Genomic DNA, 13,841 nt, shown 5'->3' with positions numbered 1-13,841 from the left:
TATACATTTTCTGAGAGGTCGTATGGGACAAGATGAGAAGAAACTCTGATTATCTCTTCATCATGGCACCTGTAGTGTGTGGGATTTATCAGGCAGCAAGTGAACTTTTTGTCCTCAAAGTTGTCCTGGTAGAAGCAGGAAAAATGGCGAGCGTAAGTGAGTTTGACGAGGGCCAAATTGTGACGTCTAGACGACTGGGTCAGAGCATCTCCAAAACTGCAGCTCTTGTGGGATGTTTCCGGTCTGCAGTGGTCAGTATCTATCAAAAGTGCTCCAAGGAATAACAGTGGTGAACCGGCGACAGCTCAAATTGTTAAAGAGGTTAATGCTGTTGCTCAATGCTCAACAGGTCAGGACTGTTTTGGCAGCAAAATGAGAACCAACACAATATTAGACAGGTGGTCATAATGTTATGCCTGATCGGTGTAGTACACTATGTAGGTTCTACAGCACCATCATTTTATATTATATGTTATGATCATATACCCAACTGTGCATAAAAAGCAGTTTGGGATTCTGCCTAAATTATCCCCCCTCCAGCATTATATCTCAGCATCATGAAAGCCATAATGCTCGTAAATATATACACAACAATTTTCCATAATATGCAACACACATTTCATCTTTCATGGCCCGATCCATATGCATGATGCAGTGCAAGTGCTGATGTTCGTTATGATCTCATTAATATTCATTTACATTTAAATACTAACATCTTTATAGACTCTGATTGTACACTCAGTATGTCATCACTGTCCGTGTGTGGAGAATTTTAAACACACACACACACACACACACACACACACACACACACACACGGTGCAGATGGAAAGCCCTGCACAGCCCAGCTGTCTGCTTTCTTCTGCTCATCCACTCATTTCCTTCACTTAATATTTAACCACACATTAGAACTGTGTCCATACAAAAAGTCCCATGTTAGTAGACACAGCTCATGCACTGAATTTGTCATTCCGTGCATGCGAACCCGTGTGTGATGTGTAGCATTGTGAATATTTCCGGGGACGAGTCAACCTTTATGTGAACCTCCGGGGCCCTGTCTCGGTTTAAACTTTAATGCCGGCACGAGTCCTTTGTTCTCTCGCTGTGTAAACTTCAGCATGACTTCAGGCTCGGATTGTACTGTAGTGCTGTGTTTGTAGCTCAAAAAAAAAAAAAGAAAAAAACACACTACATGCTTACCTGGCTCTTCCTGCTGAAGTCAGATTTTTTCTTCGTTTCATTCATTATGTAATGCTAGGATGGACTGGTATTTATTTGAGGATGTTTTTAGACCAAATAATGCATTTGTTTGGATTCAATTACGGATTTATTGTTACGAAGGCAAGCACTATGCGCTGTCTTCTGCATACACCAACTTACACATGCCTAAGATTGCGAGTGTCGCTCTGATTGACGATGAGGTGAGCACATGGGATCCATCTCAATCAGAACCCACAGACACTTGTGCTCTCTTGGACTCCTGTCTATGGATGGGTGTGGCACATAGAATGTTTTGACCGTTCTGAAATCGCTCTAAGATAATTACTTGTCATTAGATTAGATTAGATTCAATTAGATTAGATTAGATTGAAGTTGATTGTCATTGTGGAATGTACATGCACAGAGCCAAAGAAATGCAGTTAGCATCTAACCAGAAGTTATTTACAATGTACAGTGATGTACAATGATTAATGTACAGAAGGTAATAAGATATGGTATATAGTCATATACAGTATATCTGTGCAAGATGTGCAACATGCTCAGATGATTTACATATGTACATATATGAAGTTTGTATTGTACAGTTTATACAGAATGTAATTAGGTTGAATATACAGTAGTACACCGATTATGACATTATAACATTATGAGCAGTAAAGTGAATAACTTATATAAAGTGATTATCTCTTCGTCATGGCACCTGTAGTGTGTGGGATTTATCAGGCAGCAAGTAGACATTTTGTCAGCAGCTCTTGTAGGATGTTCCTGGTCTGCAGTGGTCAGTATCTATCAAAAGTTCCCCAAGTAAGGAACAGCGGTGAACTGGCGACAGGGTCACGGGCGGCCGAGGCTCAGTGATGCACGTGTGGAGCGAAGGCTGGTCCATGTGATCCGATCCAACAGAGGAGCTCCTGTAGCTCAAACTGCTGAAGATGTTAATGCTGTTAATGATCGAAAGGTCAGAACTGTTTTAACAGCAAAATAGGAACCAACACAATATTAGTCAGGTGGTCATAATGTTACACCTGATCTGTGACCATTAAGTTGTGCCTGGTTGGGTTATTTGACACCCCAACATGATTTTTCAACTCATTCAACGCAAAAAAAACATGCTAGATATGAAATAAAACTGTTATTTTCGGGCAGGTGTTGTTAAGAAATAAACCGACCTTGCTGTATGTTTTTTCGCACCGGCTAACATTCACTCCTCCACTGTGAAGAAATCATTTATTTTCCCCACAGTGACTCATGCAATATGATATATAATCATGAAAGCACAGACAGACTCATAGAATTCTGCTCCTGCTGTTCAGAAAAGTCTATGTTTTAAGGACAGACTTGGTAGCTTGCTAGGTTGGTTATAGTTCTGCAGTTGGGGGATTCTGACCCATGGCTCTGGGTGTGCATGTGTGTGTGTCAGTGTGTGTGTGTGTGCAAGCAGCCAGTCTCATCCATTACCATGCCACTGAGCCGCAGCCTCTCTTTCTACCTCTCTTAGTCTTCCTCACTCCAGTTGCTCACCTCCTGTGTAATCTCATGTGGATTGCCATTCATTCAACCCTAACTCTAATATGCACACTGCAAAAACACATTAGCATAGCCACTTAAACACACTCCAAGCAAACCCATACATCTTAATGATTTCCTCCACGCCTCTTCGCCACCCCCTGCTGTCCGATTCAGTGAAATCTTAGAGCCCTTGGAAAGAAATGACCAAACTTGGAATCTGTCTTTTTTTAACAGTAAATGAAAGCAAAACTGGATTAATATTTTAAAGATCTACTGAACAATGACAAGCGCTTCCTGAAACATCACTCCGAAACCTTCAAGTGTCCAGCGAGTGTGAAGATCATAGTATGGTCTTATCAAATCACTAACTGAACCATGTGGGTGGGGACAAGTGGATTCCCAGCACCAGCAGTCTATCAGAACTAGTTCTCCTTTCCTCGGCTTTAGGCTTTTTAATCCCGACTGCTCTGATTAAGTAGGCCACGGCATATGCAGCAGCTTTTCATCTGCTGGTAAACCCTTTTGAGCAAGATTCTCTATTGTAGTCTCTCTCTCTTTTATTTTATTTTATTTTTTCATTTCAAATCTGGGCTAGTGATTTGACAAGCTATGCTTACATCATTGTCACTCAAATCTTTCATTTAAAGGATCTTCATGTCATAAAGCCAAGCTGAACATTTGTGCCTCGTGGGTGCAATTCGATCCAAACAGGATTGGGATGAGAACGTCACAGATTGCATCCTTTGCAGAATTGGTCAGCTTTATTGGGTTTTTTTTGCTATTGATCATGTGTCATTCAGGGAAAGCCAACAACCATGATAAAAAAAAAAGCTTTTGAAGCATTCAGAGTCAAAAATACAGCTACTGTTTGCTGTGTATACAAGCAGAGATTTGTTTTATCTGTTATGTTTGTAGATGCAGAGTAAATTAGTGGATTTTCCAGTATAAACCAATATTTAATTCAGTTCAATTCAGGTTTATTTGCATTTTTTTTACATTGTCCCAAAGCAGCTTTATAAAGGCAAATAGGTAATGAAATATAAATGTATAAGTTTAATGCCTATAAGTTTAATGAGTGATCCACCGGAGACAATGACAAGGAAAAATTCCCTATAATGGTGTGAGGACGAAACCTTGAGAGGAACCAGACTCAAAAGGGAACCCATCATCAACTAGGTGGCACAGAATGAACCGCATGACTGCTCGTGTTCACATTTCTCTGCTTGAATGTAGGAACTCTATAAATTGCATGCAAATAAGTTTCCTGTCCTGTGGTTCACCAGGATGTCAAAGCATCCCAAGGATTTTTATAATAAATAAATCTTGCATTAAAAAAAAAAAGTCACAGAGCCTAGTGCTAATGTTAGATAAGAAAGGTTAATGCATCATCTGCTTATCAATTCCCTGCATGAGTTTACCTGGGTTGTGGAAATGGAAAGCTAAGACTTATACAACCGGCTATACAACACAATAAATTAAAATATGAAGGTTGCACATAGGTTGTTGCTTCAGTAGTAGGGTTTCTGCTCTGAAACATCTGTTCCACAATATACTTTGTGTACAGAATACTCTCACAGTGTACTATTATGAAAATGCATTGCAGTTATTTTTAATGTTCCAGTGCATATCTTCTTCTTCTTTTTCTTTCGGCTTCTCCCATTAGGGGTCACCACAGCGGATCAAAATTAACCTAAATTGCTATGGATGGAAATGCTGTATATTTACAATATATTATCCTGTTATTTTCAGAGAAAGAGACATTTCTGGAGCCCTTTGTTCTGAGGGACCTGTTGCCATCTTCTATTGGGAGCTACTACCGGTACATCGGCTCTCTCACTACTCCACCCTGCAGTAAAGTCGTCGAGTGGATTGTCTTCAGCCGGCCCGTCTTCCTGTCCTACAGACAGGTGAGTGTATGCATGTTATTTGAAATGTGTAAGAGTTTTTTTATTTCTTATATGCATTTTGCAACTTCGAACTGGCTCACTTTATAATCTAAGAACTGGTGAGCCAGCCAGGAGCTGCAAAATACAAAGAAATGCAGACATTGCAGTGATTTAACATACATTTTATGGAGGGATCATTTCTATATGAATGTTCACACCGTTAAGCTCTCACCAAACTCATACTCAGGATAATAAGAATGTGAGCATCCAGAAAAGAGGGTGTTTAACACAGATTTAACCCAAATGCGCCGCCCTGATAGGTATTTTTCCACGCTTATCACACAAACCTCACTTATCGTACTACATTAGGTGTGTTAGCTGAGGTTGCAACAAAATTCTGCAGGGTAGTAAATGCCTTACGAAATGAATAGCACTTAGGAATAAGAGCCAGGCTGCACACTGGATCTTTCTAATTATCTGCGATCACAAACACAATCTCAAACTCATTCTCAAACTCATTTCATTCTCTTTCATCCACTGCTCCTTCTCTCTTTATCTCTGCGGCCTGTTCGATTCTCTCCCACATCAACATCAAGGTCGGGCATAAAAATGCAAGTTGCTGGATAATTCCATCCTCCTGCACTTGTTAATTGACACAGGCGGCTCACATAGTAAGCTGTATGCCGCTCTGTAATAATGGAAACAAACAGCCGAAGGAAGCTGTGTGACGGTGCGTTAACTAGACGTCCCGAGGCCTCCTACCAACCTCCCACCACCCTCCTCTCCTTCTCGGCTACCCCTCTCCTCCGCCTCTCCGGCACGAAGAGTGTTTGGCTTAAACCCTAATGAGCTGAAATGAGTTTGCTTATGGAGCGCGACGAAAGCAGGCCAAGTGTGGATGACGAATTCAGCTGATTTGTGCGAGCACGCCGAGGAAGCAAGAGACACGACGATAAGAAGGGGGAGGAGGAGAAGGCTACTGGGGCGGTCCAGTATCGCACACTCATCCATGGAACGGTGAAAAGATAGAATCAGTCTATCAGTCGGACAGCTGGTGTCAGCAAAAAGGAGAAGGAGAGGATAAAACCGAGAGGACAGAAAGTATATTTAGTAAAAAAACAGCAGGATAAATATCTCTAACACAGATTTTTTTCATGTATATACACATGTGTAACTTTGACAACAAGCAGGAATAATGTTTCAGGTCACGACTATATTTACATTTAATTCCTGTGTTCACTTTAATTAGCTACAGAACATAGGATTTTTGAGCATAGGACAGAAGAATATGCTATAATATGATATTTCCGTGAGCAGCTGTGAGTCTGTGTGGCAGCCCTGTAATAGTCATTCACGTTCTGTGCTGTGTGTCTGGAGCGCTGAGTCACAACTGGTCGAAAATTTCATACGCCGGCTCGGATACATCACACATCAACTTCAGGCGGAAGAGAAGTTTGATTGTTTTTGACACGTAACTGGATTCAAACGCGATAGATTTTTCTTATTGAGCACTTATTTGCCCTTATAATTTGGCTGTAAATGATTTTTGGTGTAAGTTTGTACCTTTGAAGGTTGGAATTATGGAGTATTAAGTGTGAAAAGCTACTTTTTGGTTTATTGTGTGAGCAGCTATGATGATTCAATGACAGAGCAGTTTGGGTTGGTAAAGCCTTGACGACTTTTTTCGACAAAGAATTTTAAGTTCAGAAGTCTTTGGAGTTGCGTTCTGTAGTTAAACACTGTACAGTTAAAAAAATAATATACAGTTTTGCAATCGACAAGACAGGCTAGTTTTATACTCTTACACTATATTTTCACTGACTAGTCCGTATCATTGGGTTTTTTCATGTCTGTTGATGTTCGACACTTGAGTAGCCTTGGATAACACATATTTCACATAAGACCGGATCAGCCATCAGACGCTTGCTTTTTCACCTGCTACTCTTAGAGTCTCACTGATATTAACAATAAAGATTTTTTTTACTTTGTAATATTAGGGAAGCACAGCCTGCGGTTATATTCTCCAAGTTGTGAATACTTGGCTGTCATTCTAAATCCCAAACTTTTTTTTTTTTGTGGTGGCATTTTATAACACTGTACGTTTTGAGTTTAAATGTTTAAGAACGACACGTAGTATGAAATAATTAGATTTTTGTACTTTGCTTATCAGGATGTTTTCTGTACATCTGAAAACATTAAAAAAGATCGATAGAAGGCAATGAAATTATTCAATTATTATATTATTCAGCACCGAAATCTTGTGCTGTTATAGTCTGGGGTCGTTTGACTGTGAAATGTCTGTCAAAGGAAGAATTTGATTTATTTTTGCCATGTATTTCATTATAAGTATGACATCCAGAGAGAAAGGAGACGCAGAGGCACAGAAAGAGTTTTTAACCTAGGGTGGCTCACAGCCTTTCATGACAAGGCAAGACTTTATTTCCATCCTTTCTCCTCCAGTTAGTGGCCATTAGGAGGTCATTTAAAGCGATTGACACCGGGAGCGCTTTTGTCCTCCTGTTTCCTCCTGTGATTTGTGTTTGAAAAGAAACAGATAAAAGCGGCCATAGACGATGACCACAACCGTGCCGCCTCTCTCTTATTTCTTTTTTTGCACTCCGTATTTTTCCCCTCGCGCTCTCGTTTTTTTCTTTTTATCTCTCTTTGTTGCTGATGAGTCGGTGAAACTAGGTCACAGCGAGCGACAGGCGTAGCTCAGAGGTACTTTTAGCGCAGATCGATGCCTTCTCGCTCACACAGGTCTGACACACAGCTGGTACATGTCACACACAGGCTACACACACACAAAAACGCATAAACCCTTATGAATGAATATTGTGACAGGCACTCAAATCTGTGTTGTGTAAAGAGCTGGTGTATGGTGTGGCATCTCATCAGGGATTAGTTCACTTTTTTTGCTTCATGCACAGATTCTCAGGATTATTGTTGCACTAAGCTGTTTACCTCCGAGGTTTCGGCCATATTAAAGAGTCGCAGATTTGGAGATTATCTCACATCGCTGCATATTGACACATGGCTAGAGCAGCTCTGTCTTGTGGATCAAACGTCCTCGTCCAAAAGATATCAACATCTGACGGTTTTGTCATCGTGGAGTTTTTGACATTTGGCCTGGTGAGGAAAACACTTTTTGTTTAATCAATCCTTAGTTCTATCATAAAACATCTAGTTCTAGCATTAAAAAACTTTTGGTCAAGAAACAAAAACTGAACAAAAAACAAAAAAAAAGCACATGAACATTGAAGTGAGTTCTGAGGATTGTTTGAGATACAACAAAATATAGAATATCACAACATCTGTCTTATTGCCAAGCTGAAAAGCAACATTGTTAATTCCAGTGCTAGTGCTAACGAGGCTTGCAAACCCGTCCACTTGTTATTTGTATCCTGTTTCATGAATAAACTCTCCCGATTCTGAGAAAACGTGTCACAGCGTCTCCCTGTCACCAAGCAGTGTCTCTTTCTGCACTTACTCCCTATCTATCTGATAAATACAAGAGTTTTATCTAAAGAGTGTGTGTAAAAGAGAGAGAGAGAGAGAGAGAGAGAGAGGAATGGAGTGATGAAAAGCTATAGGGACAGGGAGGCAGAGTGTTGGGCAGCTGGTGCTGATGGAGATGAGTTTGTGTGATGGTTATGGCCTATGTGGCGCCCCACCTGGCCGTGCTTTTCTTTCACACCTGCTCTCCGACTCGCTCGGTCTTCACGAGAGAAGAGCTGTTTAGGAAACGAGTGCAAAATGAGTAAATAGGATGGAAGGAAGGGGATTTAGCGAGAATAAATCCCAGGCTGAGATTCATCTGATCTATATATCTATTCAGTCTCTGGAGGCCTGTTAGAGGGCAGTGCTTACAAGCACTGGTACATACACACACACACACACACACTCAAACACACACACACACACACACACACACACACACACAGATGTCTGTTGTGCTGATATAGCTGTATTTTCTAGATATCATATGCCTCTCTCTGTCTCACTTTCTTTCTATCTCTCTTTCTCTCTCTCTCTCACACACACACACACACACACACACACACACACTATATGTTACATTATACATTATAGTTACATTAAATGTCAATGGCACTGCTCGGTTTACATGACCGATTACACGACCGATTTGCGGCCTCTGAAATGCAAAACGTAAGCATGGCGAATGAAAATATCTTTAATATTGTCATACTTATGTAGTGTTTTTATTATACATTTACAATAAACCGAATATAAGATTATACCTGTTTCTGGACTCGTTTTCAGCTTAAGATGAGTATTTTTTTTTTCATTTGGCAGATAATTTTGCATTTTTCTACAAATAAGTGCTTAAAATATATATATATATATATATATATATATATATATATATATATATATATATATATATATATATATATATATATATATAAACAGTACATACACACACTTACACATATATATAGTATTGGGTGACATGTCGTTTTTCAGCCATATGTAGTTCTTTCCTCAACCTGTTCCCACAAATTTGGAGGCACACAGTATAGAATGTTTTTGGATGAGGAAGCATGAAATCTTCTCCTCACTTTTCACTTTAACTGGGGGACCTGAACCTGTTCCAGCATGACCATGCCCCTGTGTACAAAGCAAACTCCATGAAAATATGCTTTACATTGGTGATCATGAGTGAAATGCTCTAAAGCTCAAACCCTATCGAACACCTTTGGGATGAATGTGAACACTGACTGCAGGCCTCCTCACCTCACCTACATCACTACCTGACTTTACTAATACCTTTGTACCTGAATGATCACAAATCTCCAAAATCTTGTCGAGCATCTTCCCAGAAGAGAAGGTTGGATGTTATTATAAAAGCTTATGAGGACTAAATGTGAATGGGATGTTCCAAAGGCACATAACAATCTTATAGTCAGGTGTCCACAAACATTTGTCCATATTGTGTATATTTATATAATATTATAATATAACAAATGCAATACAAATGTGATTAGATTTTTCTGTCCTTTTTGCAGTGTGGTTAGAAACATTACACCAGGTGCAGTGTGATAATCAGATTACTGTTATCTTTCTATGGATTACTTGCTAACATTTTTTTAATCATGGTCTATTAATTCTTAATTTACAGAGTGTGTTCATAAACTGCTTGATAGCTCTCATTACAGCTGTTAATGATATATCTCCTGTTTTGGTCTTTGGAGCTTTTTATTCTCTTCATTGAAAGGGTTCATAGTAACGATTTATTAGCAAGTGTATTGTAGTGATGATTACTCTTCATGCAGTGCACACTACCTAAAAAAAAAAAAAATACTTAATGAAAACACATACAGAATGATTTTTTTCTTCTTTTTCTTCTCATACCATTTGTGAAACATTCAGGTGAAACGTAGCAAATTGCAAAGCCCACACTTTCCATCTCATGAGTAGTGGAAACTTGAAAACACGGTTTGTGCCTCTTTTTTGGCCCTCAGTGCCCTCGTCATTTCTAAGACCCGGATCCATAATTCTCAATCATCTGTTATGTGAGGATGCGGCTCTTTTAAACAGACGCGTGCATGCTAATCGACTTTCGGCCGTGCTTGTAAAGGGACACTTTTATGTTTGGTAATAAAAAAGTATTAATATCAAGTTTGTGTAATAAATCCAAAATCAATCAGGTTATACCGCAATAACTCAAACGTTATAATTACATTTTCAGAGTCATTTACCCAACACTGATTATAATTGGAGTGGCACACTGGGGATCATTGCTGCCTTGTAAGCTCCAGGACCTCTGGTTTAATCCTGAACTTAGAGTTTTTGGTGTGAGCGTATGAACGGAGGTACACGGTGGATATTTTATGTCTGATTGTGATTGGAGTGACACACTGAGGATTATTGCTGCCTCATAGCTCCAGGATCTCTGGGTAAAACTTTACCGTTTAGGGTCTGGGAAGAGTTCTGCATGTGTCAGCGGGGTCGTTCTTTAGTTTCAGTAAATTGGCTCTAGGTGTGAATTAGTGTATAAATGGATGGACAATGGATGTATTTTCATCTCAGGCTCATAAACCCTTCTGGGAAATACTTTTTTAAAAGGTGTAATATAAAAAGAATTGGGTGTAACGCAAATCGATGAATGAAGGTATGAATGAATAAATAAATGAATTGTTGTAGGATTTATATATGGCTTTAATATTGTAATCATCAGATGACCTGATTACATTTTGCAATTGACAAGACAAGTTCACAGCAAAAGCAAGTTTTTTTCTTCAATTACGTCCCCTCTATTTGAGTATATATTATAGATATTTCAGCAACTTAGGAACAAGACAGACTAGACTTGTTGGAGGAAAAGGTGTCCATGTCGACACCAATGGCTTTGAGTTTTTACTTCTTAAATACTTGTTCTGTGCAGTATGTTCCAGTGGGCAGCAAAGCTCTTGAATTGTCTTAAATTAATTGTGAAAATGGATGCAGAAATAATATTTCAGAGCAGATTGAATTAAATAAAGAACACAAACACACACACTGTAATGTCAACGCAAGTCCTCGGCGCATACTTTTGGATCATTGCAAATGCGGGTTTTTTAATCTTCCGCTTAGTTCCTGTGACAAAACCCTCAAAAAAGGTTTGAAATAATCGGCAGATTGACTGAATAATCCTCACAAGAGGCGCTATTCTACGCCGGGGGTTGAATTATGTGATGTACTCAAAGATGAGTTTTTTTCCCTCTTTAGCATACGAGCTGCACTTGATGTTATAATGTTATGTGCTCTCTGACATTCTGAAGCTACTGTTCTGAAGCACTCTGAGAGGAAGCATGTTTCTCTTTGCATGTGTGAATGTATATAAAGCAGATTTCAGAACTTAGCAAAAACTTATTCAGCCAAGAATTTCTTTTCTTTAGGTAAACATAGCCTTGGTGAAGTTTTTTTGTACTGTATTGACAAACATCTCTCTGTATTTGTCTCGGTGACGCAGCTGGAGGCGTTCTACTCCATCTTCACCACCGAGCAGCAGGACCATGTGAAGTCAGTGGAGTACCTACGCAATAACGTTCGCCCACTGCAGAGCCTGGACAACCGGGAAGTGTACAAATCTGCCGTCAAAGACGCCTGGCAGTCCTATCTGACAGACCCCTATGGCACAGAGTCCTCCAAAGGTGTGTGTGTGTGTGTGTGTGTGTGTGTGTGTGTGTGTGTGTATGTATATATATATATATATATATATATATATATATATATATATATATATATATATATATATATATATATATATATATATATATCTCAATGCATGCATTTCAATGTCCATGACTTTGTTTGGGTACCAATAGCAAACTCTTTCTCAATGACAAGGGTGTGTGTGTGTGTGTGTGTGTGTGTGTGTGTGCACGGGCACATTGCCCTTGAAAAGCTGCAGTCCAGTGCCTTTCCTGCGAGAGTGTACTGCTGTCATGCAGGGAGGAGAGAGGAGGCTGGGTTAAGATGGAGTGCATAACAACACGCCATATGCTACCTACACACATACACACACACACACACACACACACACACACACACACACCCTCTCTCTCTGTTTCTCTCTCTCTCTCTCTCTCTCTCTCTCTCTCTCTCTCTCTCTCTCTCTCTCTCTCTCTATCCCACACACAGACACACATGCATACAGTTGCATTCACTAATAATAAGTAATGATGTTACTAGTAATGATGCTACATGCACCACAGAATATAAACATGGTGAGGTGTGTACAAGCATGCACATGTTTGTGTAAACACACACCTTTATACCTTATAAATAGGTATAAAAAAGAATGGTGTGTGTGTGTGTGTGTATACATATATATATGTATACACACACACATCGATATAACATAAATGGGAATAAAGCAATAGAGCACATGATAGACACAGACTCTGCATGTGCATATGGTTCACAGGAGCGTCCATGTTCTTTGTAGTTAGCTCACGTTTTCTCCGCTTGCAGGCGCTTCATGGCGAGATAACGATAGCTTAGTCCCTCACGGCTCCTCCGTCCATCACCTCAAACGCACTGTATTTTTTTTCCCCTTCCCCATTTCTTGCTGTGTTATGATTCATGTCCCCCTCTGTTTTTAAACGAGCACTTCAGCATGTTTTTAGCCTAATTCGTCGAATCAGTTCCGGCTAATGTGACGGTCGAAAAATGAATCTCTAGTGAAATAGGAATGATATGAACATTAAAGATAAGTTTGGAGGTTAATTAAATATCGCTTTAAGTTCTCGTTCTCTTTACATCTGATTTCATGCGATTCATTACTATTTTCGTTTTTCTTCCAGTGCAAATTCAGGCTAATCAAAGTTTGAGGGGTCATGACCTCATGTCATTGAACTCAACTCAAAGCTCAATTTTTTTCCCACCTCGTCATCCGTTTTCACACAGACGTTTCCACGACACGTTCTAAAATCCCACCAAACATACCAACATAGCCTGGAGCAACCTCCAAGCTCTAATCAGACTCCGAATTAATTTTCAGTGCTCAGAAATAATACAGGAACAAAAGCAAAGGAGCTTTATTTTATCCTCGACGTGTGATTGTTTCATCTTGGCAGCATGTCAAAAAAACATTTTGGACGCGATTCTGGAAGAACGGGGGCGACAGTACGAAGGGGTGGGAGTTCAGAAGCAGGTGGTGTAAAGAAGGGATATACGGAGGCGTATCAAGGGAGAGCTGGAGGCGCGGGTGGACCGCTCATGCTATGTGTCAAAGCATATCATCAGATGAGTAAGCAGAGGGGTAGCGTGTGGTCATGGGGCATTGGCTTGCAGTGTATAGGCCTTGTCTGATAACCACACACTTCTAGTTACGACTACTGAAGTGATATTTCAGCTTAAATCTTATACTAAAATTCTCTGAAATCGTTATGCTTGTCCGCCCTTCTAGCAATTGGCACTTTTGGATGCCTCAACTCCCACAAACTGACAAGATTTTATTAAAACGGCGACACCAGCACACAATGTTATTAAACCCGAATAAGGCTGCAGAAGTGAAAACTTTCACTTTGAAAAATATCCCTGAACATGTTATTTTACATTGTTATGAATAATATATGTAAAATAATACACTGTTTAACGCCGTAGAGCTACCAAAAATGGACTGTCAAATCTCCGCATCTTTGCTTTCACAGAAACATTTCAGGATCTTTGAATGTGCAAGAGTTTGGAATGTGAAAAGTTGACTCTTGCCATCGC

At 39.7% G+C, this 13,841-nt stretch overlaps 1 protein-coding gene across 1 annotated transcript in view; it reads left to right on the top strand.

Moving 5' to 3' along the window:
* Nucleotides 1-13,841, top strand: part of ptprga (protein tyrosine phosphatase receptor type Ga) — a 255,305-nt gene that overhangs the window by 196,571 nt on the left and 44,893 nt on the right. Inside the window, exons 7-8 of the mRNA XM_046874758.1 lie at nt 4,480-4,637; nt 11,593-11,773. Of these exons, the coding sequence (XP_046730714.1) occupies nt 4,480-4,637; nt 11,593-11,773 (339 nt within the window). The remainder of the gene's footprint in view (nt 1-4,479; nt 4,638-11,592; nt 11,774-13,841) is intronic.

Source organism: Silurus meridionalis, chromosome 19, assembly GCF_014805685.1.
Source record: "Silurus meridionalis isolate SWU-2019-XX chromosome 19, ASM1480568v1, whole genome shotgun sequence".
In the NCBI taxonomy this organism is placed as follows: Eukaryota; Metazoa; Chordata; class Actinopteri; order Siluriformes; family Siluridae; genus Silurus; species Silurus meridionalis.
The sequence above is the reverse complement of the archived record's forward strand: the minus strand, read 5'-3'. Positions and strand labels throughout refer to the sequence as shown.